The sequence below is a fragment of the Takifugu rubripes genome, chromosome 17 (genome assembly GCF_901000725.2).
Source record: "Takifugu rubripes chromosome 17, fTakRub1.2, whole genome shotgun sequence".
Classification (NCBI taxonomy): Eukaryota; Metazoa; Chordata; class Actinopteri; order Tetraodontiformes; family Tetraodontidae; genus Takifugu; species Takifugu rubripes.
In genome coordinates, this window is record NC_042301.1 from 2,584,280 (window position 1) to 2,610,256 (window position 25,977).

A 25,977-nucleotide genomic window follows, 5' to 3' on the forward strand; every position below is an offset into this window, starting at 1 on the left:
TAGAATCCAAATTTGTAAGTTCACAGTATGTGAAGTGAATCTGAGGTTTGTTTAATTTGGGGCATCTTCTGATATGGATGGCCAGGACCTTACAAAACAAGTAAAGTAAAACATTTAGTTAATTAATATTGAACTGTCAAATAAATATATAGATTAGTACATTTTAAAAGGCAATTTTTATAAGAAACAATTGTGAGATGATTGTGGGTCCTTCATGAAAGAAAAATCAGATTTTTTGGATTTACTCATTATTGAAATGCTGAAGCCAAAATAAAATCCAGGGAACAGCGGTCCATATAAAACAGTTTAATCTTGTACAGTATGTACATATCAAATCTACAAAATGTTCACAATGTTAAAATATCCCCATATTCCTTAGCCTTTACTATTTACAATCCCCAAACATCTCTGAGCAGTTTTTAAATAGGATACAAATAACTCACATATCACACACATATATGCACGCAACACACCCAACATCACCACGTTAAAAATGTCAACAGCAAAGGCATGTTAAAATATTAACCTGTATATAATATTAATAGTATTTGTTTGAAGCAGTAACTAGTCTAACCAGAGGTTAAAGTACAGTACGGTTCAGAGCTGTAAATGTTTTCAAGCCCGCTTCAATCAATTAACAGTTAAATCCGTGACAGGAACTAATAAGCATTGATTTACTTCCTCCCCTCCAGTTGGTTCCTGATGCGGCAATAAAAGGTCTCCAGTCTTGATGCACTCGAGGTCAGGCCTGTGTGTTCTCCAGAAAAATACACTGTACCGATACAGAATTGAGTGACAAAACAGTTGTTACAATCAAGCAACTCATCACAGACACAGATTGAATCTTTTTTTTCTTCTTTTTACGGAGAATGCTTATTCCACCCGTAAAAATATTTGGCATTATGCATTTTGAACAGCGCACGCTCACTTCGAAGTTGACGAAAACAGGACAAGGGCCGGTCAAGGCGTGGGAGCTTAACGATTGACTCCATAACAATGAAATCGTAGGGTTAGACTTATGTTTAAGGCATGAAATAATAAATCAAAACCCGTCAACAAAGTATCGTTATCTCACGACTTGGGCTCTTTGGAAAACTTAAGATGGACGGAACTGCGTTTTTTTTTTCCTTATGCACATACAGAAAAGGTCAAAGCCACCCTATATGTCTCTGCGGTAAATCCTGGTCAGTTCCCCCCCCACACACATCGAATAGTCCTCGTATAGGGCTGCTTCCGTGCGTCACTACGTCGTCACACAACCTGACGCGAGCAGGGCTGAACGTGGTTCCTCCAGCAGAATTCTACTTCTGGCACTGACAGGAGTGCAGAGAAACATTTTTCAGGCTGATGTCTCTATGAGAAGGCACTGTTGGATCGAGGAGAGAGGCCGATTAAGCCTATCGGGAACTCTTGGGACCAATATCCAGCAGTTTTAAACAGCAGACAACGATGAGCTAATGGCAGGGCTTAAGCACTACACCTGGAGCAATTTTCAGGCCTGGCCAGGCAATCAAGTATTCCGAGTATAAGTAATAAAGGGGATGTAATATATTTGCCTTCCCCGCAACATGTACTTCATGGTGGCGGGGGCAGTCGTACGTCAAGCAAGCTGTAAGCAAAGACGTTCCAGAAGACAGCACAGAGCACAAATAAGGTGTAGACGCAGAAGAAGATCCAGAACAGCGTCTGCTGCTGGAGCCTCTGCTCGTAGTTCTGCAACACCACCACGCCCAGCGTCAGACCCACCAACACCCCGCCCAGGTGAGCCACGAAGCTCGGATTAGGGCAGGGAGGGAAGGCCGGGGGGTAGAACCTCAGCCACACTGCTCGACCAAACTCTACGCTCACTGTGGGGAGAGTGAGAGAGGAGGACAACACAGCGTTAGCTCATTTTCAGTCCGTTGGGTACCTCGACAGATAGGGGCCCAAAAGCACTTTGGACCCTTCCCAAGCGTTAACAGTGGAAAGGCAGATGAGAACATCCGTTCTAAACTGAGCCAATAGGTGTTTTGTGAACTATTCCATTTCAAATTCCAACCTTTTCCTCTCGTGTGTCAGTACAGACTGAAGTTACACAGACAGACGGATTCACAAAGCTGATTAGAAAATAAAAATCATCTTCTTCGATAGAGGACATCAGCTGTTATATTCGGTTTGATTATTGTAGGAAACTTACTGCACACCAGCGCCATGGCCATCCGAAATAATTTGAACTGACACTTCATTCCGGACCAATTCTGCCAAAGAGAGAAAGACAGGGACAATATTTTTAGATTCTGATCATGGTGACAGAACAAACTGTGCAGAGGTTCAAAATCCCTCTCTGACACGAACCAACATCAAATCCTGCCCTTTATATCATGTCATGTCAATTCCAAAGAGCCCCGGGGACACGATGACCCACAATCTGCTCTTTGTACTAGATGATATGATTCCAGGTGAGGAAGAGGAGGAAGACATGGATGTCAGACTGCAGGGTGATGGGACTCCTCCACAAGCTGTCACATAAACATGCGGAAACTTGTGAACCAGCTAATGGTGATGGGGAGGAATGTATGGAATCTGTAGATAGCACAGCAGCTGCTGGGTCCCAAACGGGTCGACTTTGTTCATGTTACAAAGTGCTGTGGTGACTAGAACCGAGTCATCTGATAATCACTTTAGGTAAAAGCACACACACACACACACATGGACATGCACTCCTATTAATCTTACCATCACCACGTTGGCCAAATGGGCAGAGACCAGCGCGTACACTCCCCCAGATGATCCGACCACAGGAGCTGTCATATCGGTGACAGACACGGCCAGAGACCCTGTATGACGACACAGTCAACAACAACTCTCACAAAACTACACTCATTGATCAAATCAGTCAACATGTGTGGACTGAACGTTTAGCACACTTTGTATTTCTGTTTACAGCCGCACATATTGCAGCTGGGTGCTGCTCGGAGATGATGGCCGGCGCCAACAGTCTGCGAGTGGGAAATAAACTCCAAATAAAAACGAGCCCGTAACGCCACGCTGTGTCCGTCTCTTTCCCTCCCGGCTCTCCTGACCCGTGTCTGCTTCTGCCCACGCCGCACTTGGAGCCGCTAATGAATGACCTTTACACTCTAAACTTCAGCCAGCTTCCACTGCGTCTCACTTTAAAGTACAAACACCCAGGATGCATCTTCGCCACTGCCATGGCAACTAAGGAGAGGGGGGGGGAGGGACCTTACACAGCACAAAAGATTTATTAATTTAAAGGCAAAATATTGGCTATTTTATTTAAAGTGACACCTCCGATGATGGCGTGCTTCGTCGTTATTCCACATACAAAGACAAATAGTTGGACAGCTAACCGGCCTCTGTGATCTATTTAACCAGTGAGGTTGATCCCTCCAACTCTGGTGTCACCCACAACACCAAAGGACATGCCCATCAGCAGACGTCTTATTTCAAAGGAATACTTAATGAGACGCTGAAATAGAAAAGTCCGTTCAAAGCTGGGTTGGCATTTAACACTAAAAATCTGGCTTTCCCAGGTGCACGAACCATAATGGCTGCACAGTTGGTGGTGCGATGACAGCGTCTGACTAACCACTTCACACTTTCCTCCACCAGCAGACACAACAAGGGGAAAAAATCCCTGTAACACTACATCTGTGATCACACGATTTGTTTGCACGTCGTGACCTTCGTTGGCGAGATTAAACGGTAATGTGCATTCTGTGCAACAGATTGTCCACATCATGACACCCGCAGTCGTTAGAAATAGACCAGATGGTTCGATGGCTCCGTGCTCACTTCTCTAAATTTGAGATTTCCCGCCGTTGCGCGCTCATAAATGTATCGACGCATCAGTACAACAACAACATGCTCTACAAAGTATGATATTAATGTCATTCGTCCGCTGGTGCAATTAAAGCATCGCCTCATGTTTTAATAATGTCTTTCCAACTTCAACCGGTCCTGTAAAAGTGCCAGCTGAGCCCATTCTGGTCGCCGCTGATGTCGCTTGGTATGAAATCTGACCATAACAACGCAGATTTCATTTCTTTGATTGTTCTTTTTACATCGCCAACATCTAAACTGCTCAAGGGCAGCAGGTCTGCCATCTAGATTTTGGCTTAAACACCAGTTCAGTGTGTATTTCATTCCCAAGCGTTTCCACGCTAGCACGATGCCACGCTGTGATAACATTTGCATGTACTTGTGACAGAAGATGCCTGGATGTTTTAGGTGTTCACAGAGTTGTTTCATGTTAAAATTTATGCAGACCCGCATCCTGAACAACACTGACTAATAATAAGGCAGAAAACGCAGCGATACGCAGCGGTTCCAAACAGCGTAGCAGAACGTACGCGTCTGCTAGTGGTCGATATCTAATTAAAAGAGCAGATGCTTGTGTGTGTGTTTGTGCATGTGTGTGCATGTGTGTGCGTGTGTGTGTGTGTGTGTGTGTGTGTGTGTGTGTGTGTGTGTGTGTTGGTCACTGAGTGATTGATGCTGGGTTTCCTCTCCTTTCATTTCCTTGTGAGCTTAATGCTACCGGCCATTACAGCTGGTCTCCCCGGGGTGTTTGCAGCTGACCCCTGCTCACACACACACACACACGCATGAATATTCAAGAGAACTGTACTGATGGTCGCTCATACGTCACAATCCTGCCTGCTTTGGTACAACATCAACATATTTTTTTCCCCACATATCGGTAGTTCAAAGTTTGCTTTTTTTTACCATTCAATATCTCACCTTTGGTGAAAAGGGCGCTACAAACGTGTGCTGATTTAGTAAAGAAGAATAATGAACCTGTCCAACTCATCCACCTCTGCTCCTGTCCTGGCTCTTTTTAAATCCCCCCCCCCCTCAACATCTTCAAAATTTTCTCAGGCTTAGTTCATCACTGCTCCTTCATCTCTGACCCTAACATTTTATATCAGGCACACACCCCCTTTCAGTGTTTCAGTGTGTGTGTATGTGTGTGTGTGTGTGTGTGCGTGTGTGCGTGAGCCCCATCTGAGATGGATCCCTTTTGCTGAGTCCTATTCTAAATTAAAAATGGCCAAAAGGGGACTCGGGAGGCTTTGACGGGTCAATGACAACCCCCTACATCCCACAATGTCTGGTTCCATAACATAAATACAACACCATCTGCCCCTAAACACCACACACACACACACACACACACACACACACACACACACACACAAAGCTAAATAGTCTCATTGACTCATACGCACTCTCGTATAGGCTGTAACCTGATCCTCTGCTGAATGCATGAAAAATGTACAACAAGCAGATGGAACACCGGCAAAGTGCAAGTGTGTATCGTGTGTGTTATCATGTCACACACCCACCTGCCAGCACGCCACACATGTAGACCAGTCCAATACGAAGGGCCCCGTGGACCATTTCTAGAGGGACGCCTACGAGCAGCTGCATGGCCATGTTCAGGCCCAGATGTTCGATCCTGTAAAGCACACACGGCTACAGTCTTGACCCATGTTATAAGAAGTTTAGAAATAGAAAAAAACGAGTTTAAAACCATGACAAGATAGTTACAGTTTAGGTTTTTCATGTCATATTCACCATCATAAATCTGAAATGTGGTTTTAGACAATATGATAAGTCTCATTTTCCAATCAAGACGTGCTTAAATCTAAACAAAATCCAATAATCTTCATGCACTGACACAATTAGATAAAAATCAAGCTGTAATCCAAACACAATGATACAACCTTTTACTTTTAATAGGAATGATATTTTGAGGTTTATAAAGGTAGTTTTTGCATTTGATTGTTGAGATTTAATCATGTATTAAAAAGAACATGTATTAAAAAGCAAAAATGAAAAGTTTCACTTTGTTTTGATCATCTCGGTCAGCAAAAACCCCAAAAGACAGCCAGCTAAACTAATGTGGTCCCTCCTCTTTCCAATAATCTTCGTAAATGTGCCTCAGTTATTTCCGCCACTTCTCTCCCTTCTGCCTGAATTTTAAAAATGGAGCCTATAAATTACAGAGTCGAGCCAGAACGAAGATAAAGGATCTCTCTACTGATCTTAGAGACAATGAAGTATATTGATTTGGGTCAGGACGGTCTGACCAAAAAACAGGAGAGTTCATTCCCACATTCATCTGCCCCCTGATGGCCAACGCCGTCAGGCAGATATCTGGACACCTGCCACTGATGTGCAATCACTTTTAAATAAATATGAACCGGCTTGGGTGCTAAGAGAGATGCAGTCATAATTTGTTCATTTAAACTGGATGCCCGAGGTTGCCAAAGGCTTGACGAGAATGTCAAATCCACAAATTATGAATGGGTAAAACATCTACAGCTCATCTGACGCTGGTGGTCCTGTACCAGTCACATGACCATTTAACAAACTCAAGGCACAATATGATAACGCTGAATTATCCTAGTCGCTCGTTTCAACATAAGTCGATCTCTTGTCGGTTTGATCTCATTCCCACAGCCACTTCCCACGAATCCCAGTGATGTTCTACTGTAATCAGTGCATGTTAAACATCCTCCTGTCCTCATTTCATAGCTCCCGGCTCCTCGTTTGACCGCACACTGTCATTATGCTGTTTTTACCGGCAGGTCCGAGCCCACTTAATTAAATAATCGTTTAATTAGGTTTCTCTATTGAGACTAGAGGGAATATTAAAGCTGGATGTCCCGGTCTGACTTGATGATGGCAGGAGGAGAGGAATGGAAGAGAACTCAGAATCTATTTCAGTTGCCACAATAAGGATATCAAAAACATTTAGCATTTAGCGGATTCTTCAGATAAAGCATTTTGCTAATTTTCCTTACATCTTTACATTCTGCAGAATTGCTTTCAAATTGTTAAAGGAAATAACGACTCGCTTTTTTTCCTTTACCTATTACAATTTTAGGAGATTTATGTAATTCATTTTATTTGTTTATTAGAGGAAATGTCAGCAGTCACACTACAGCTGTCTTTTTCTATTACTGAGAATAATTATGAGCTGAATTAATTAGCATGTTTCAATAAAGCAATCTGATGTTGGCATCACTGAGGTATTTTCAGTCAGCTCTACTCACCCAGTGTGCATGAAAATGTAGCTGAGGTACCTCCAGGCCTGGGCTCGGAGCTGGGGGTGGTACGGTAATGGGCTCTTCAAGAAGGACGGGCTGGACACCTGCAGGACCAGGCGGTCTAACTGGAACCCATAGTACATGAACACCACAACCTGGGAGAGCCACAATGAGGCGTCACCAATCAATAAAGACTGTTCGCAGACCTTTCAGCGTCCATGTCGGCCTTACCTCGGCAATGGTGATGGTCAGGATGAGCCAGGGTGGGGGGCAGTAGGTGTAGCTGTCAAAGTACCACTTGCGGTCGACTTCCCGGGGCAGAGTCTCATAGGCAACGTGTCGCACGAGCCGCTGGGACAGCCCCAGCCCAACCTCGTCTCTGAGGCTGCAGCCTCTGAGCTGCCTGCTCCCCTGCAGGATGGCTCTCCGGAAACTGTTGGAGCGCTTGTTGCTCATCTGGATGAAGGAGGAAGCAGGAGATGGAAGAGATGAAGGGGATTATGGGAGGTGAGGGAAAGGAATATTGCATATCTGTACTCTATGCTTATCATCAGCTCTGTATCAGTTCTGCACTTCTAGTAAAAAGTTTACGACTGTCCCTGGCTCAGTCCTCTCCCTCAGCCTCCTCTCTGTCCGTCTCGTCCTTCCTTGGACTCTTGCAGCTGCAAGAGTAGGAGATCAGAAAACTCCTGCTCCTCTTCGTCTTCTTCTTTTAACAAGACTTGCAGGCAACCCTCAGAAAAAGCCAATTATTTTGCACTTGGTTTGGGGCATTTGAAGGTGTGGGAAATTGATTAAAGGTCACCATGGCCACTCACTAGACCACACACACACACACAATTGGACCTCCCCAGAGCAGCTCTGCCTCGTACAGACAGTAAATTCTTCAGTGTGAAGTGACTGTGAAGATTTAGCTCCTTTTGCTCAGGCATAAAGAGACACTGTCTGTTTATCCACGGGCGAAAATACAAGGGGGGGAGGAAGAGAGGAGGTGAAAGGGACAAATGAGCAGTGATGTAGGAGAACCTTCACAGTCGCACAATTGAAAAGCAATTTGGAGTAAAGAGAAAGAGGACAGAGCTTCAGACCCAGGCAGAAGACGAAGGATTAAAAAGCGCGGACCTTCGTTATACAGTCAACGCAAGACAAATTGATTTACGGTGCTTTGCTGATGACATGTGTGAATCTTATTATCTCATGTCAGAGCAATTCACACATGCATCAGAAAGCCACCCAGTAAAATATTGCAATGAAGAGATTTTGAATGTGCAGCTGGACGTCTGATCGCCAATATCACATCACCACTCAAACATTCTGGGCTGTTCTGATCCCATATACACTGGCACAAGTCCATCATACACAGAAGGACGAACAAACTATTTTACACAACCCTACATGTGTAATTTAGTCCTTTAGATTGTGAAGACAGGAGAATGACCAAAGATGGAGGAGGTAAAGAAAAGGGGCCATTGGTGTTTTGAACACTGTCACAAAGCACCCGAAAAGGTAATTACGGGCATTCACAGTGATGGAAGAGCTGCAGTGCTGCGGCTTGACAAATACGCCTGTTTCAGACTATCTGGGCTCCTTCTCTAAGTCTATATTTTCTTTACTCCGTCCCCGTCTCTTGTAGCGACTAAAAAATAGCAGCTGAAACGACCAGTCATGTCAAATATCCAAATCAATGTGCAAGGAGGTGGGGAATGACACATTACAGACCACTCTCCTGCTTTACTTGTCTGGTTTAAAAGAGAAAAACAACCCAAAACATTAAGAAATCATTCATTCTTCTTTAACGTATACTTCTTTTTTTTAATTGGTAAAGAAAAGGTTGGAAATGTGAGACAGTCAGATCTTTTCCCGCTTGGATCTCCTCGTTCTGTCACAACCCAACACGTCAGACATTAAAAACCAAAACACAGCAACTCATTTTAAACCATTTGACATTTTGCATCCAGATGAGTCATTTTATTCATTAACTAACTAAGTCCGCCGTCCCCTTATTACCCCCATGTGTCCAGCTGCCTCTGTATGCATAAGAGCTGGAGGGCAGCAGAGTCATGTTGGGGAAAAAAGGACAAATGAACAAACACCCTATTCCTCTGTCCCACCGTGACCTTCAGCCCGTCATTTGACAAGAATGCAGCTCTGGAAAACCAGTATGAAAAGCCCTTTTGACATTTGTCCAGCAGGCCTCGTACCTCCGCCACTCTTCCACACAATAAACAGAGAGGAGGGGAGTTGCGCTCGCACTCACGGGCCGTGGCGAATTCCACACCATCTCTACAGACAGACACGTGCACGCAGACGTGCGTGGCATCGCTCTTCCATCCAGCGGTCTTCCGCCCGCAGGGCCGCTACAGCCATGGGTCAGCAGCTCAAACCGGAGGATGAGACGGTTATGAGGGTGGGAGCGAAGCCCAGGTGCTCGAACGAGACCTTTGACCATCAGCAGCCTGAAGGTGAACGTGAAAGTGGGGCGAGGTGAGGGTAGGAGGGGTATTTATCATCTGCCCGACTCAGTTTGCTCAGACGCTCCACCCTGCAGCTGCGAGAGCGAATTGTGTGTGTGTGTGTGTTTCTGTGTGTGTGTGGTGAAAACAATGACGTTAATGACCTTCCTCTGGAGATACCGGTGAAGACTCAATCCTAATATTCCCCCAGATGTTTCCTTCCTCTGTATTTTTAATTCTAGACATAAATATTTCACATTTTGCAGAGTCTTATGTAACTCTCGCTGGTGCACAACAGGATGTGTCTACCTTCTGGGAAGGTTTTCAGCACAGCATCTCTAAACGGCTCCATAGGTCTCCAGTGAGGACACAGCTGGTGGGTTGCTTTTAGAACGGCCGACATTAACTTCACCAAAGCAGGAAATTCACCCCTTACCAGGTTGACAAAGTCTTGGTAGCAGATTTTTCCATCCGCGTTTCCATTAGTGAGGGCCAACAGGACTTCCAGTTTGTGGGGGTCCAGCTCAGAACCATGCGTTGCCAGGAGATCTCTGAACCGCTCCGTGCTGATGAAGCCCGAATTGTCCGGGTCATACTGTCAATAGACACGTACAGCTGAATTAAAATCGACTGGGCCTCTTTCAATTGATCTAGACAGGGAAATGGAAGCATAAACAGAAGCCACCACTTGAATTCTAGTCATTATTGATTATGAGCCCAGACGTCATGCACTGTGAACAAAACAAATAGGGTTGAAATGAGCAGCCACAACAGCGCTGCACGCACAAATGCATCTGAGATCCACCAAATCAAAGATCAAGACGCTCATAACCTTTACTTCTAATATCTCAATCACGGCTTATTTTCAATTTAGAACTTCTAAAAGCTTTTAAAAGACACAGTTTCATGTTGTGATTCATATCACTGTTAGTTGTTGGTAAATGAACAGGCCAATTTTGCCTGGACTTCCTCAAAGATTTGACCTTATTTCCTCTTATAAAACTAAAACATCGGTACAAACTCTGTTTAGATGAACTCTCAAGCTGTTTGTGCACTTTTATTCTTTTATTCTCCATCTCAAAAAAAATAGTAAATATTGCTTTTGCCTGTGTTCTTGTACTTGCTACATACGGAGTACCAAAATCTGTGCAGTATTCTACTAGCAAAGTGAGGACATTTTTGGGACGTGAGGACATTTTGGTTTGGGGACTGGCTGAGGGTTGAGACGTGACTTTAAGGTTGAGGTTAGAGCTGGATTTAGATAAGGGTTGGTGGGTTAGCTGGCATGTTTAAGGTTAAGGTTAGGGAACTAGGTAATGCATTACGCCTATGAAAGTCCTCCCAATAATAGAAATAGAAGGATGTGTGTGTAAATGTGTGTTGCTGCATTTATGTAACAGGATGCAATGCGCCAACCTTGAAAGCCAGAAACCCATGAAGATGAAAATTTGACTAGTGTGTGTGTGTGTGTGTGTGTGTGTGTGTGTGTGTGTGTGTGTGTGCGCGTGTGTGTGTGTGTGTGTGTGTGTGTGTGTGGAGGCGAGCGTGTGAAAGTATGTGCTTGCCATATGCTGGTGTTGGCTGAGCCTAAGTAAAGCCAAGGTGGCAGCAGGTGCTCTGTGCCCAAACATAACAGAGAGAAGAGGATGCTTTGTGCTGTTTCTCTCCACATTTCCCATCATATTTCTTTTCAAATATGTCTCCACTTCTGCGGAAACTCTCCCAAAATATTACGCGATGGTTACCTGCTGCAGCGCCACTGCTTTTGATTTTACTTTTCTAATTATTCCTGTGTTAAGCATCGTGTGGCTGTTGCCACTGTTGCCATGATGCTACAGCTAAAGTGCAGAAACGTGCAATTCTAACTCCTAAATAGTTTAACTTCTTCACTGACTCCAACATATAACCCCCCACCCCCCTTCTCTCTCCCTCTGTTTATGTTTATTCTCTGTCGCAGAGAACGCCGACCTTCTTTTGCCGTGATGCTGCCAGTTTCTGCCGGGTACATTTTGTCATGAAGACGCAACTTCAGCCGATGCCGGTCGCACCGCTCACTCAGTCCCTGACATCTTCTCTGTCTGTCCCCCCACTGGTCTTTTATTTCTAACCGGGCCCAGGGATTACAGTTTAATCCAAACACCTCCCTCTCCCCCAGTTTTTCTCTCAAATGCACGCTTAAAGCCCCATTCACCTCCTCACGCAGAGCATCCCCTCGCCCGACATTCTGGGTCATCTGTTTACTCCCTTTCTTTGCTTCCTGTCGGCCATACTTTCTTTGCATGCACACACGCCTCTTTACCGTGGACTCTGCAGTCTTCTGGGGAGGTGGGGGGGGGGGGGGATGCAGGCTCAACAATGGGCCTCCAGTGGCAATTTCATGCAAGATTTAGCTGAACTGGCGCCCCTTCAGAGGTCTGCATATGAAAATAACCCCCACGCAAATAACCGGCTCTGAACAGCAGAAAAGGCAACCGTCATGGCCGTTAACCTCTCGTCTAAACCTCCAAAACAGCAACGCAAAATCAAAGATAATCATTCAAGTTTGAGAACGTCTCACGTCTCGTACCACATGCAACAATACAGTATTACTTTTCCCGTTTTTATTTGAATTACTACTATAAATACAAAATGGAAATTTTGCATTAATAGTAGTAAAATTAGCAAAAATGTTCCCCTTTTATTTACAAGGTTGTTTCTGATGTGGCCTTTATTTTACAACCAGCAAAAGGCAACACATCCCTCAGATTAATCCCTCAGACACAGCAAAAGAAAGAGTGAGCTTTCATACTGAGATATTTGTGTCAGCTTAAGTAGACAAAAAACAGCAGAGTATAAGGAGGGGTTGTGATTAGACTGGGGTGGGGGGGATTAGACACAATGCCAGGTTTATTGTGTTTGCCCCCATTTTCATGAAGATGAATATGAAAGAACAAGGGGGCAGGGTCTCTCAGAAGCCTCTGTAACTTTTACTGCAGCAGCATTTAAGACTGCATGGAGAAACTAAAGAAAAGAGCCCCAATTCAAAGAAAAATGTTCTGCTCCTGTATCGAGCTCTGACTGACCTCCGCTTTCACCTCCAGAAGCTTCGAGTTGATGTATTATGAATGGTCAAACAACTAAATCCCACTGCTGAAATGCTTTGGCAAGTGAGGGAAAATTTCAAGCTAACAACTTAAACGTGTACAACGTGAGAGGTCAGCAGATCTCTGAAGTAGTCAAAGGAAATGTAACTTTTTCGGTGTTATGACAACATATTGAAATGTGTTGCTGGATGTTCTTTTAGCCTTATTCCTAATCAGGACCGAGTTGCTGGTGTGTATTCCAGCATTAAACTGGTTGAGAGGCAGAAATGCAGCCTGTCCGGGTCACCAGACAAGGGAAACGGCAGGGACCTAGGACCGAACCAATGACCTTCGTATCATTACACTCCTGCTTGAGCTGTAGCACCTGACGCAGAACAATCGGCTGTGGGAGAGCGGTCGCACGTGGAGATTGTCCTCTTTATTTTTCCGAAGTCGCCTAATTTGCTGGTGAGCTCCCCTCTGTGACGTAAAAGATTGATGCGTTCAGCATCACCCCAATTTTCATGAATTTGAGTCAATAGGGTAGCTAACAGCATGCTAACACAGGTGAGTCTGCTGTGTTGTGTGTAACCTGATAGCTGTCACCTCCAGCAGGCACTGACTGGTTACCAACATTGGTGGATTGTGTCATTGTTCTGAGAGAGAATCCACCAGCACCCAGAATAATGCCGCTTTATGCTTCGGGGGAACGCGGACACTGCAGCATAGCGCAGACTCGGGATAGTGAGCTTGTTTGTCTGCTGTTAAATCTCACAGGACAACCAAACAACTGAAATGATTCAGACCGGGGTGATGTGTGCGGCAGGAGACGACTCTTCAGTCTGGCTGTCAGTCAAATTCTTTTCCAGATTCTCGATTTCATTGTCATCAAAGTGCTCAAATTCAATGCGCTCTCCATATCGGTTGGGAGCAAATTTCCACTTTGGATGATTAAAGATAGTCAGATCCAATTCCCACCCTGCTGGTGTCGCCGGACAGCTGAGTGGATGGAGAAGTGGATGAGCCACCTCTGATTCACAGTGTTAATTACCCAGATGTCACTTCTCCACTCATGGAGAGGGTTCGGGAGGGAAAAGGTCAGCCGTCTGACTCGCATAAAGACCAGATTACAATGCATGTCACAGCCCAGCCTGCTCTGCCCACCTCACACTTGGGAGAAAATGCCACCGTTGTGACGGTTTAAATACCTCAACTCCTTTGCTAAGGCGAGGTCATTGGTGCACAAGAGAAGAGGCAAGAACATCATTGGATGACACAAAGCCCATCTAACACACATGACAGATGATAACCTTCAGCTGAGCACAGATCCAGTCACTTAAGCAGCGAGATCAACAGGCAGCTGGAGGACCTTGCTTGTCCCAGCACAGCAATTTCTCACCTACTCTCTTTAATCCTGTTTAAATACAGGCATGTTTTCCCCAGGGAAACTCCTGTAAAAGACTTGGGGGGAGTGTTGTACACACTGTAAACTTGAGCCTGCTATTTATCATGCGAGTAGGTGATTATGGTCAGAGAGGGAGCAGAGGGAATCCAGTGGGATCAGGAGACTAAGAGACGCACCGGGAACAGGGAAGGAGCCGTAAATGCACCGCTATGAACACAGCCTATTAAAATAAATGGTATAGATACTGCTGAATAGTTTTGCTTGATAAATAATAGCATACCAGACGAACAAGCTTGAATATTGACTTTAAAAAAAACAAAGACACTTATTCAGTCTCTGTCCTCTCTACTTCTTCCATTACGGCTTTTCTCAGCTCCTCCAGATTGGCGGAACAGTTCCAGATGCATCAGCGTGGACGACCTTGTCTCAAAGCCTGACGGCCAAATGGACCTTCCATCCCTCTACCAACATTTTTCCAAAGGCAGCTGCGGGCGTGGAACCCTCAAATAAATAAAGCTCATCACACCGATACGGCAAACACTGGCCTGTGAAAAATACAAGCTCTCCTCAGGCCAGAGTAAACACACACGTGGGCGTCACACATCAGCATGGGCCGGCACCGTTTCCCTGCCAACTGCACCGTAACCAGGCAAACTTGCTGACGAGGCTGTTACCACTAGTACACGTATAGCGTGGGGGTATTTTATATGTAAACCTCCGAATGACCTCTTAACCGCCTTGTGTAGAGTTAAAAGGCCTTTTTATAAAGAAACATTATGTAATATTAGCTACTGCTACATGTTCCGTACATGCAACATGGAGGCAACGTCCGATTTATCCAACAGGGAAACACGGTACCAGAAAGAGAGGCGCACGTTCTCAGTTTAATTCAGTTCGACTGCTTTATTTATCCCCAAGGGGCGCTTTAAAAGACACACATCCAAGGACATAGTGGAGACACAGCCTTGGGTAATTCACCCCCCCCCCCCCCCCCCCCCCCCCCCCCCAATTCGTGTTCTTTATTTTAATGAGAGGAAACTTGACTTGAGAGTTTTCCAATATGCACTCAATAGTGGAAAAAGTGAAGGAGGAAAGTTGTTCTTCCAGATGTTGATAATGAAAGTACCATTAACGAATATTTAATGTGGAGACATGTTAATAAAGCCTTGTTAGCACACAAGGTAAACCTCTGAAGAATGGAAAACATCTATCCTCAATGCACTTTCATTCTTTTAAAAGAGTTTTTGCACACACACCCCACGCATATGTATATATTGTATGCACACTCTAATATTAATGAAAGATGCTTTTCAAAACCAAAATCTATTTTATGCCACTGTTGACTGATCATTCTGTACAAAAAGTGCAAACCCTCATCAAACATACAAGTTTATGCAAAGCTGTGTGGTCTCAAGTGCAGGACCCAAGTAGTTCAAAACCAAGACGGTGGCACAAATCCTGACCTCTTACCCTAAAACTCCCCTTTACACAAATCTGAGACCCCCCCCCCCCCCCCCCCATTACTGCCAGGACAAAGCCCCCCATCAAAGGTGTCTTCATTCATTTGGAAGCTCTTCACAAAACAAGAGGGGGAACAAGCGATGGCAAAAACATTTGTTTAAGCAGTCATCCACGGCTGTCTCGCACCCATTGAGCCCGTCCTCCTGCTCCAGGCTGGCCCCGAGGTCAAAACCTCCCACCGCAACACCACCAAAACCCCGCAGCACCGAGAGCAGCGGCCCTATTCACCGCAGAGATTTATGATCTCTAATAGCTAATGGACAAGAGGCCGGGCTTCCCTCGAGGGAAGGCCTCCTTTATTATTTTCAGCGAATCTCATAAAGAGAAGGATTTGAAAAGAGGGGAGCTCAGCGAGGGCGGAGGTGAGGACAAGGGAGCCAGAAGGACCGGCGGTAACAATTTCAAGGTTACCATCTGGGTTGGCGAAACTGTCAGCATTCAACAACAGCCCCTCCCCTACATAAGAATATAGCTGTACAAGGAGGAAGACATGTTCTAACTGGGCCCTCGGCCACCGCTGACGCTTCACTTCCTGGAGGATTAAATGAAGGCTTTCTATGAATCAGTGATGATTGATTCATAAATCCCCTCATATTTATATGCTAAAGATTAAGTAAACAGAGGCAGCTGGTCAGCAAAGCTTCACATTAACATATAACCTCATATAAATTTGAATAACCTGGTTGGCTCTCCTGGAGACCAAGGCGGGTGTCTTAAGAAGCCATCAGCGAGGGCTTTAAACACTGACGTGAAGAATGTGAGTGAGGGCACGTCGCTAACAAAAGCCTGAACCTTAACATGTCTCAGTCAGCTGAGAGTTAAGCTCAGAATCGGTTTTATCCCGAATGTAAATGCTGAAAATCTGACACGTTTAATGGTAACTAGCAGCCCGGGAGGCTGGATCAGGAAAGATCTTACAAAGCTTGTTTATTTATCCTCAGGCTTCAGAGAGCAAACTGGGATTAACATTAATTTACTGCATCCATTTACTGCAGTAAAATAAATAACAGGGGACAGATTTTAGCAGCACACTCTGTTTTTGTGAGGACGGTTTCTAATATTTCTACAGATCAATTATTAGTGGTAACTTAAATTTGTGGTTTGCATTAAGCTCTTAAAATCACAGCATCAAAAGGAATTTTCAGCATCGCAAACTCTCTCTGATGTACGTTATTTTAAGTTAACTTGAGGAAAAACATGATATGACATGTCATTATATATCAGTCTATAACCGCGGGTGTTTCTACATATGCGATCTAATTTCCATAAAAATAAACCGGTGGTAAACAAGCGCCGTCCTGCCCGTTGAACCTACATCACTTTTCGGCTGCGTTGAGTGTGACTGTGCGAGCGTCCTTCTCCACTTCAGCACAGCCGGCCTTTGGCGTGGACGGCCCGTAAGACGACACGAGGAGGCCAGGACGTAGAGATCTGGTGAAAGCAATGCGCGTCGCTCAGCGCCGGTATCTGCTGAGCCCGCTGGACAGGGAGACTCCAGGTTGCCGGTGACAACAGTAAAACAGACACGGTATGTGAGAGCACCAGGCCCAGTGCACCCAGCTCGATGGTATCAAGATACCATCGCTGATGCTGTCAGTCTATTCTAGTCAGTATATAAAGTATATAAAGACTACCAGCATATAAATATTACTTAAAAATGTATCTGTTTGAGAGCTTTGGGGAATATATCTGACTGCGTATTGGAGAAAATAACACAAGTGGAACAATGCGTCTGATGGAGTGAGAGCGAATCAGAGTTCAAAAGTGGAACAAGCTTCAGAATGAAGCCAGGATTTCACTGGTGAGGGTTATGTGAGGGCAATAAGATTCTGATTCAGTCACTGCTGGTGGGAGAAGGTCGTTTCAAAGTTGCTTGTGGTAATAAAAGCCCAAAAGAAAAAAAACAAATCACCTTTCATCTGAAAGGTTCGACTCCCAAGACTATCGTGTTAAATTGTTTGTATAAGTGAGATCTGTTGAATTTTCCTTTTTCCTTTTCTAATATTCACACTGCTGATATTCTCTGAATGCTAACGGTGTCATTCCAGCTGCCGAGGCTCTCCGACCTTGAAACACCGAGAGCCACTCTCTGGAAGCCTCTTGTGTGAAGGTTGTCAGCATTTCTGAACAACCCAGACAAACGAGACACCTCCATCTGCTTTGTTCTGAGCAGAAACAGTTTTCACCTGTGCACATGAGGCTGGGTGCGAAGAAAACCTTTCAGGCCTTTAATGAGCGGTCGTTGTAAAGGAGGGTGCTTCAATCCAGTCTGACGAGGGCCATAATCCAGCGGGTTTTCTGTCCTACCAGGTAGATGTCCCAGGTGGAAGCAGTGGTCTTCCTGGTAGGTCAGAAAACCCGCTGGATTATGGCCCTCATCGGACTGGATTGAGGAAACCTGTTGTAACGTGAAGGACACGATGAGGAAAACAAGACAGCAGAATAAGAACATGCTCAATTTGTCTGAAATATGTTATAAGGTACCAGCACAGTAACAGCATGAAACATGGGGAAATAAATAGAATAGCTGTGAACTGCAAACTATGGACATGTTTACGGTGTGTGGGATGTATAGAGCCGCCAAAATGCACTTAGGTGGCAACATTAATTGTCCTGAATCATCGCATCACAAATCTTTAGGGCACACGAACCGATCCTGACGTCTAAACTCTGCACGTGTCATTGCCCAGTGGGATCCAATCAGGCAAATAGATCCCAAACACAACGTTATTGTAGCCTGTCAACAGTGAGCCGGCGCCAGACTTTACTCACAGCCTGTGTATTCTGCCACAGAAACATAAGCTAACACACACACACACACACACTCATGCACACGCATGCACACACACGCACGGGTCAGGGCCAGCATGATTCTGTCATCAGGTCTGTCTCGATCACCGCTGGGAAACAGTCTCAGCCATGAGGAATGCTGGACCTCTGATCCCCAGAAGGTCTGTGACAGATTGAAACAGGAACCAAAAGATGTTCCGTGAGGGAAAGGTAGAAAAAGATGTACTTTCGCTTTTAAATATCTCAAAAGAAATTCTGTTTCTGTTTGCAGGGAGAGAAATGAAACGTCTTGATTACAAGCCAATAGGGTGTCCTTTAAATGCAGCCACAGTTCTGTTCTCACTATCAAAAGTAACCAAAACATGTTTTTACAAAGCTAAAAGGAGCCCATTTGGCTTCCCATTGTTTTAAAGCCTAACGAGTACTAATAAACTGAATTTCCAAACACGCACGTGGAAATTTGGAATGTTTTTACAGACCCACCCACTCAATTACTCTGTGAGTTCCCACATTTAGGTCAATTAGTGAGTGAAATTCTTTATTCTACATTTGCAGATCTATGGACCTGGCAGTTATTTTTAGCCCTGGATAAAAGCGGAGGATGTTTTCACACTCTGCCAACTGGAACCGTTGCCTTTCATTAAGGAAATCTATTTGCAGCCGAGCGGCGGGGAGCCAGAAGAGCGGGGGAAGACGAGCTGCCATTCAATCCTTCGATGAAAATGTTTAAGGTTCCCTGCGTTGGTTTTATTTTCCTATCAGTGAGCAGCACCGGCAAGTCCGGGGGGGGGGGTTGCGTAATCAGTAATTAATCGAGACATTTGAAAGACAACTTTGGTTTAAACATTGGCTGTGGGAAAAGCATGAACCATGAGAACATAGGTAGACAAGACAAGTTGTCTCCTGTCCACAGAACTGTCTCTGTGGTGGGTGACTGCATTTTTTATTATTTTAAATGCAGAATTGGTGGGAAAACACCCGATCATTTGTCTTATTTCCCAGTCTTTGTCCTCTTCAGCCGGTGTCAATCACGGCAGCGGTGATGAGCAGGTCAGCAGATTGCGACCCGGACATCTGCGTGCGTGCCAACGGGGATCGGCTTGTAAGCCAGAAAGAAAACGGAAATAAACCTAAGAATCTTTGCAGGAACGGCAATAAAAAGCCCAATTAATGCTCACCTGCAGTGGCCACAGCTCATTGTCTCGAACCCTCCTTTGTTTTTAATGGGGGGGGGGGGTGAAACTGACAGGGTGTGGTGAGACAAGCCGTCCCTGCGTGCACCAGTGAGCAGAGCTGTCGCGGCACCAGTTGCCATTCGTTTCAAACACAATCACAAAAGCGGGATGCTGAGAGGGTGCCAGCTGTGCCATGAAGAGGGGAGAACGCCGTGCCAGTTTTAAATAATAACCCTGTTTTTCCTCCTCGTCAAAATGTCCAAATAACATTAAAAACAAGGCAGTAACTGCAAAAACAAGGCCACCAGTGTGAACAGGTGGCATCCCCTCCTTGAATTTCGACTTGTTTTAATTAATGACATTAGCGGCGAGGTATTAATAATGCACACAGCCATCTTCATGCGGGCCTGGACCTTAATGCTCCTGTCACAGCTGTTTATTTCGCAGAGGTTCGAGGCCTGTTTCAGTCACAACATGGTCGCACTGCTTACGCGGAGCAAATGTAGCAGAGGAGAAGCTTCTCTCTGGGTTACAGGCTCAACAATTAAAAGAATTTCAGTGCCTACAACTGCATGCACAGAGTTTGTGAGGTTGCTTTCATTGCCAGGAGGAGGAGGAGGAGGGGGGGGGGCAGAAGTTGTGCACTGCCGTTAAAAGGTTCCTGGATGAGTTGCCGGAGGATGAAGCTGTGCTTTCACTGCAAAAGCCCGACGGCATTCCTGAAAGATCTGAGGGGGTCTTACACTCGTGTGGATGCAGGGAGCGGATTCAGGGGCTGTTCCGCGGTGCGGGGCAAGAAATTAGAGGGAAACACTTTTCCTGAGCGGTATGCAGCCACGTGAAAGCATTTAAGCACTAAGCTCCGGTGGGCGCGTGGCTGGGGCATTTCAACACGGGGGAAAAGGCTGCCAACCCAGGATAAAGCTGTTATTTCTCTCACACAAACAAAGTCGAAGCCAGAATTACAACTTTAAGACAAAAATAGCCATTTGTGCTCACTTGTTTGGTGCTGTTGACTTTAGTCTGGCTAAATCTAGCATATCGATGCATCAATGGATGTGAATCACTGTCGAATATCATATCATTAATCCCAGTCCTCTGACACAACAATGGAGGGTGAAGGTGACGCCCCTCTTTATCGCAACGGCCCCCAAAAAACCCAAAACACAACCAATAATGGAAAATACTTGTAAAATATCCCAATTCATTTCCACCCCGAAGGCTCAGAAACTGAGCTCTTTTCCTGTTTACTAATGTTTGGCTCATTTCTCTTCCTCTCTTCGTGATCTCAACATATGTACATATGATTTATTAGATAACTTCTACATAAATACATAAAAACAATGGTGAGCAGGAAGCTTGGTCGTCGCTGGATCATGAAACAGCCCCTATAGAATGTGTGCAATCAGGCTGGTTTTCTTCTCGGGCTGGTGTGTGAGGAGAGAAAAGGCTGCGACTCTCTGATAACGAGACAATAAGGGTTCACTGCAGCTGCCATTCTCCTACCAGCATTGTCTCTGCTTCATTAGATCTCACAGTCTTTCTTCTGTCCTCCTGCTTGTCTCGGGCAAAGGCCAACACAAATCAAAGCTGCATCTGAGCTACTTCCACAAATCAACGATACGGTAGCCTCGAGAGAGCATAAAATGAAGGCTAAAGCTAATTTGGACCCTGCAAATCAGTGCGAGTGATGGCTGTAATTCACACTGGAGTCACCAAAAAGGATCTGCAAGGTGGGAATACAGAAGAAAATACAGAAGATTCAATCACTCCTCAATGGTCTAAAGATGAGGGTTTTCGAAGGGTAATGATTAAGTAAAAGATGGGTGTTGTTGAGGCTGCTTAGCAACAGATTCTAGCATTGACAGGGTGCTTTCCTCGTTTGCATATGGCATAGACATAAAGTTGTTAAAGGCACAGGAGTTTTATGCAGGCTCCCTTCGTGTGTGTTTAAACGGACAGACAAACAGTTTTTCTTGCAGTCTTTTTCTCCCACGTCTTTCTTCTGATTTAAAATTGTCCTTTTCCTTGTCTGTACTGACCCAGCATTAATCTTAGCTGTTTCACAGTCGCTGTGGGGGGGGGTCATCGGGGCCAGCGCTTTGATGAATGCGGTGAGCTTTTGTGACGACGTGGACCGGGGCAAGAGAACGCTGGCGCGAGTGAGCGTTTTGTTGTCTGCAGATGAGGCATCGGCCATGCTGACAAACCCAGGTTTTTTAAGTCCACTCGAAAATTCAAAGCTGGGCTGCACCCATAATGACAGCGGAGTGAGAGGCCCACTTAATGCCTGCCCATAGAACGCCCTCCATCACGCAGACGCCGCTCGCCTTTTCCCATAATCCCGAGGGATCTCAGTCTGACCCTGAAAGAGTGCGCCTGACACGAGCCTCTGACTCCGCCCTATAGATCTCTGCCGACCCTCTGAACACACACGCATGTAATTACCTCCATATGATAATAAGGTGGCTGGGCAGGTGCTCTCTCTTTTCTGTGTTTCTCTGCGTGGGGGGGTGGGGGGTCGTCTGTCACAACCTGCTACGCACATGATCAGTCTTTTTCTCTTCTCCTGGGGGTTCCTGGCTATATCGGCGTGGTTCTCCTAACATGTGTGCATGTGTGTGTGGGTCACCAGCATGTGTTTAGAGGTCTGTCTGACTGATAGATCATTGCATCCCCAGATTATGTATCACTCTAATTGCATTATCAGGGTCAATGTCAGTGGTCTACGCACTCATACCTTCCAGTGAGCCCCCTCTGCCCCCCCCCCACCCCACCCCCGGCTCTGATGCCCTCCCCCCTCAGTTTGATCTGACAACGCTGAGTCCTTGTTGCCTGATATGCTGGAATTGTTCCTCAGCAGGCAGGCAAAGGATTTAGTGCTGCACTAGACAAGATTTAGGCCTAAAAATACATTTATCTAATCACCCTAAATCATAAACTGGGGCTAAAAGAGAAGAGATCTGCAGATCTCCATCTGCCCCGGCCGATGCTGCCACTTTAGTCGGTATTTTGCTAAACTGATTGAGCACAGAAACAAACAGATTGGCGATTTAAAACGGATAAACGAGCTGAAGTTGACAGTAAAGCCACTCCAGTTAGTGGCAAAGGTAGAAGTTGAAGCGAAATGTTAAAGAAAGAGCAATTTTCAGGTCAACATTACAGTATGGCAATAGATTTTTATGTCAGTAGGTCATTTTATCTGTTTTTTCATTCCCACAGCAGCACAGGTCATTCCAATTATTTCATGTTTACGTCAATTTAGTGTTTAGTGTGTTGCCTTATGCTGCCACCAGAGATGATGTCAGAGGCTAGCGTGAAAACCTTGAAAACGAGGGAAACATGCGGATGGTTGAAGAGGCTGCACTACATACCTGATCAAACAGGGACTTCCATTGCTGAGACATGAAAAGACAAAGAAATAAATGAATCAGAGGAGGAAAAAAGTTCCCAGGAACACCAACCAAAATGGAGAAGAACACATGTTTAGAAAATAATACACCTCAGCCTTAAAGACCCCCTGCTGGGCAGTAATTGCCTTAACTGCATGTTTGAGATCACAGACCAGTATAAGCAGATCCTTGTGGTCAGAAAGCCATCATAAAATAATAAGGGGGTCTCTTTTTTATTCTACCTTACAGTCATCCATCCTGGGGGCCTTAATATCTGTTTGAGACCATCACAACAGCTACAGATTTCATTTATTGTGCAGGTATCCCATCATATAACTCTGGTATCAATGAGTTACTGAATGAATATTGGTTAGATTAACATATTCAGAGGGAGGGTGCTATTACTTACATCCTCTGGGGCCACGGGGTTGATGTCGGTGGTCTCCAAAACCTCAATCTCCTCACCCTCCGCGTTCGCCGCCACCGCTGGAGAAGAGTTCACCGTCATCATCGGGCTGCCCCCCTCCATACACCCACCCGGAGCAGCGACTGAACGAATCAGGACTAAACCCACATAGTTTTCAATCCAATCTAGGCTTCCCTGGGGCGCGTCAGACAACTGACCATCCTCCTGGAGCCTCTCTCCTGGAGAGCTCAAACAAGCTTGTTCCCTCGAGGTTTATCCAGCACGCTTTGACTCCTACAGCGGGCAAACAAGTGTTCCAAAGTTGGAGGCAGTTCAGCAGCGCCGTCCGCAGCACTACGGGTGCAGACTGAAGCCACCCGGAGCTGACGCAGCAGCACTCTTAAGTTTGTGAGGTTTCTTAATTTGAGATAGGCGACGCAGCAGCAGCAGCAGGGAGAAGATCACAATAATGACATCATCAAGCGGCGAGAGCACCGTGACGCGCCGGAGACCGGCGTCAAACTGGGTGACGCGCGAGTCTCCTCTGGCGCGGAGAAGCCGGATTTAAAGGGCGCTGGCGCACTCACATGACGGACTTCTGGAAGGAAAAGTCCACCCGGGAATAAGCTCCGGTTTTTTGTTGCGTCACGACAGCTGGCACGCTCGCCGGACTCGGGGACGCGACAGTCGGCTGCTCTCCCCGCCGCATGCCAACGACAGGAAACCTCGAGAGGGGTGGGGAGGGGCGCAAAGACCGCCTCCAGTGGGATGGATGGTTCAGATCCAGGGGTCACCAGGGCTCTCCTCCAGTCAAACACATCCCAGACACAGAGAGAGGGAGAGAGAGAGATATGGACGGGGGGAGGGAGGGATGTCAGATGGAGGTGAGGAGGATCGGACCGCTGTCTCATGTGTGCATGTGCAGCTCCGCATTTTAATAATGCGTCGATCAATCGGCGTTTTCCCAACGGGAATGGATGTTTCTGAGTTTCAGAACATCCCTGCGGTCCCGAGGGAGCCGCAAACATCAACACCGACGATAAAAGGCGTCAAGCGGATGAGGAGAAATCGGCAACCTCACTCACACCTGGAGACAAAATCTCATGCAAACGAGTCATGAGAGACCTGGAGGATTCTAAACCTGAGGGCAGCCAATAAAACAGATCATTTTCAATTTTAAAAAAAGACCAACACTGAAATGATGAGATCCATCCATCCATCATCAAGCCGGCCAGACTTCATTTCTGACACAAGTTTTTACCCTTATCAGTGCTTCAGGAGAGAAATACAAGGATTTAAGAAAAAAAAACATTTAAAAGGATGAGAAACTACATCGAAATCCATAATAATGATATTGGCATGAGCTTGTTTTTTCTATCCTGTTTGAATTGTTTTTGTCTCTTTTTTGCGTTTCCGAAAAATCTCATCTAAAGGTTTTTCAAAAAATAACATAAAAAAACAACTTGCAAATGTTGTTATTGCTGCTTTTAAGGGCTCAGGGAGCAGTCGGTGTCTGGGGCTGTAAATTCCAGGTTGATTTCAGGAGAATAAATCAAAAGATGTCGCCTGCAGGTCTGCTGCCACAATAACACTAATGAGACCCCTTCAGACAAACCTGAATGACACCGAACAATAACAGCCGAAGCTGTTATGAGAGGAAAATGATGTGATCTGAGTCCATCACTCCACCTGTGAATCTTAGAATATGATGGTGTTGTCATGGAAACAATGCAGCCAGTTGGTGTTGCACACCCTGGGGGTATCTTTTCAACACATCTGTGTTGATTAAGCATGTTAAAGTATTGAGTGGCTTATCTTTAGCCCAAACAGTCAAAACCTCAAACCATTTTTTAGTCAGAAAAGGTTATTTAATTTGGGTCTTTAGGGTCATTATTAAACCATTTTGACTATGACCCACCTTATATTCCTGAAGGCCACATTTACTGTCTTTAATCTTTAAATCTCCTGGTTATCAAAGAGTAAAATAATCCAACTTTATAATAGTTTGGAAGGAGCTCCAGTCTTCAGTTTGTGTAGTTGTAGCGCCCCCTATGGCCACTATCAGTATTTGAAAGGTTTCTGCAGGCGGCCAAGTCAGTTGTTTGACTGACTTAACTTCAACCTGTTGAGGTGGCACAACCTGGAGTTTTAGGTGCGTTTATAGGATCATTAACAGTTTGTAAAAGCCATCCTCCATCTCACCTTCACCTTTGTCCTCCAAACACTCCTTTGCTCTTTGAGACCGTTCTATCGGAACCTCACCAGTCCACAGGACCTGTTCCCAAAATGCACCAGGCTTGTCAAGATGTCCTTCTATAAACCTCTGATGCTGAATTTTCTGGTGAAGACAGGAGCAAGTGTCCCCTGAAGACCCTTCCATGAAGGCCATATTAGTGCAGGTGCTGCTCAACAGATGAACACTGAACCACAACTCCAGGTTCTGCCAGATCTTAGAAGTCTTCTGCAGTCAATCACAGGTTCTGACTTGCTTCACAAACACTGCTAAGAGCCACTCTGATATATTCTTCGATCTTCCAGACCTTATGTTGACCTCAGCTGCTCCAGAAAACCACCATTTCATATTGCCATCTTCTTCTAACCTTCTCTGGCTTTGTGAGCATCAATGGTTTGGATTTTCAGAGTTCTAGGCAACTGCTGAGAGGAACCCAGGGCTGCTGATTGGTGGAACACCTGGGTCAAAGTCATCCAGAAGGT

General features: G+C 45.4%; 1 protein-coding gene across 3 annotated transcripts; it reads right to left on the bottom strand.

Moving 5' to 3' along the window:
• Window positions 1-291: 291 nt before the first annotated feature.
• On the bottom strand, window positions 292-24,249 carry rhbdl3 (rhomboid, veinlet-like 3 (Drosophila)). Of its 3 annotated transcripts, XM_011612351.2 has the most exons (9): window positions 23,266-24,239; window positions 22,839-22,862; window positions 9,948-10,106; window positions 7,290-7,514; window positions 7,065-7,213; window positions 5,349-5,461; window positions 2,716-2,816; window positions 2,177-2,237; window positions 292-1,847 (listed from the first exon to the last, which is right to left on the bottom strand). In XM_011612351.2, the coding sequence occupies exons 1-9, from the start codon at window positions 23,383-23,385 to the stop codon at window positions 1,576-1,578; spliced, it is 1,224 nt and encodes a 407-aa protein (XP_011610653.1). In that variant the 5' UTR covers window positions 23,386-24,239; the 3' UTR covers window positions 292-1,575. The 3 variants fall into 3 exon arrangements, with proteins under 3 accessions (XP_011610653.1, XP_029706835.1, XP_029706834.1); XM_029850975.1 differs by lacking the exon at window positions 9,948-10,106 and having other exon boundaries at window positions 23,266-24,249; XM_029850974.1 differs by lacking the exons at window positions 9,948-10,106; window positions 22,839-22,862; window positions 23,266-24,239 and adding an exon at window positions 9,316-9,542.
• Between the last annotated feature and the right edge of the window lie 1,728 nt (window positions 24,250-25,977).